Below are 1507 nucleotides of genomic sequence, written 5' to 3'. Positions count from 1 at the left end.
AAAATGATAAATAACATATTTTCAAGCTACTTGAAAGCTACCTCTTGCCACCACAGAATGGCTAGACACTGGAAACAACAAAAAGGCTGTGCAGGAGGCAGAGAAGGTCCTGCGGAAACAGCCAAACCTTCATTGTGCACGGGTCTTGAAGGGTCTAGCACTCCTACGGGTTAGCCGACGGGAGGAATGTGAAGCAGTCATATCCTCAGTCATTAAGGAAAGTCCAACAGATGAAGCAACATTACAGGCTCTCACTATATGCTTCCGGGAGATGCACCAGCGTGAGTATTTTTTATTTGTCTCTTGTGCCAATCAATAGAAGCTAGAATTTACCAAACATGCATAGATATATACTTATATTTATATCATGTTTGGAGGGAAGTTTGATAACACATCGTGGCTTAAAATGCCTTGTAGATTTATACTTTCTCACTAATATGCTTATCTGAAAGGTCAGCTTAACTCATTATTGAGGGTGCCGCATATATTCTTGCAAAAATGAGCTGAAGCCAAATGCCGGTTGGCAGGGATATGCTGTGTGTGTGGTCAGCCAGCTCCAAGTTGTGCATTGCATGGCTCTATGTGCTGTAGTTCAGGAGCTACAGTATCTCCGATGTGGGGTTAAAGCCTTGTTTTTGTCTGAAATGCTGGAAAATTATATATGCTGCAGCCAGACATGCACAAAGAGAGGTAAATTATGTGCTTCCCAAGTTTCTGATCTTTTGCTCAAGCAGCTGACTGCACGCTATCCCTGGCACGTGGCTTGGTTTGGCATGCGCAAATCCGGTCACCATTGGGTTAAGAACTCTAAAAGTGATATGCCAAGCTGAAGTGTATATGCCATTATTCTTGCACCTAATAGTAATATAAAAATTTAATTGGTTACAATTTACCTATTCTATAGTCATTTAGATTGAAAGTTTCTAAATGATTGATGTGTATATATATCCACAAATGATTTTTATACATTCTTTTGTTTTTCTTTTAATGGGTATGTGTAAGTTTGTATGGGAACAGTGCTTTCAGTGGTAGAAATGTCAAATCATGTCATAGGTTATTCATATGCTGCTCAAAGCTATAACATGGGGTCGTCAGCTTAGTTAACCAGATAATAACTAAAGTAGTGTTTTAGGTATTTGTTACATATCGTGAATAGTGTTTATAAATTTGTCCGTATCTGTTTTATCTGTTTATTAATGTGCCTATCTGTGTATGTGTTTTTACACAGGCATCTTGTCCGATAATTAATCCACAGTTCCTATTTCTGCAGCGGACCAGATATGTAAGGTGTATGAAATGGCTGTGAAATCAGAACCTAGCAATGAGGAACTGCTCTCCCATCTCTTCATGGCCTATGTGAGAATTGGAGATTACAAGAACCAGCAGCAGACTGCCATGAAACTGTATAAACTGAAGCCAAAAAATCCTTATTACTTTTGGGCAGTAATGAGCCATGTGATGCAGGTAGGCATTTGAACTGGTCAGAGTTACAGAAATATATATTTTT

The 1507-nt window shown here is 39.0% G+C and overlaps 1 protein-coding gene across 1 annotated transcript in view; it reads left to right on the top strand.

Annotated features, from left to right (window-relative positions):
- Positions 1–1507, top strand: part of LOC119586240 (N-alpha-acetyltransferase 25, NatB auxiliary subunit-like) — a 20710-nt gene that overhangs the window by 5302 nt on the left and 13901 nt on the right. Inside the window, exons 2-3 of the mRNA XM_037934942.1 lie at positions 57–281; positions 1271–1464. Of these exons, the coding sequence (XP_037790870.1) occupies positions 57–281; positions 1271–1464 (419 nt within the window). The remainder of the gene's footprint in view (positions 1–56; positions 282–1270; positions 1465–1507) is intronic.

Source organism: Penaeus monodon, chromosome 21 (genome assembly GCF_015228065.2).
Source record: "Penaeus monodon isolate SGIC_2016 chromosome 21, NSTDA_Pmon_1, whole genome shotgun sequence".
NCBI classification, from domain to species: domain Eukaryota; kingdom Metazoa; phylum Arthropoda; class Malacostraca; order Decapoda; family Penaeidae; genus Penaeus; species Penaeus monodon.
Note: the sequence above shows the minus strand (reverse complement) of the source record. Positions and strands in the feature narration are given on the sequence as shown.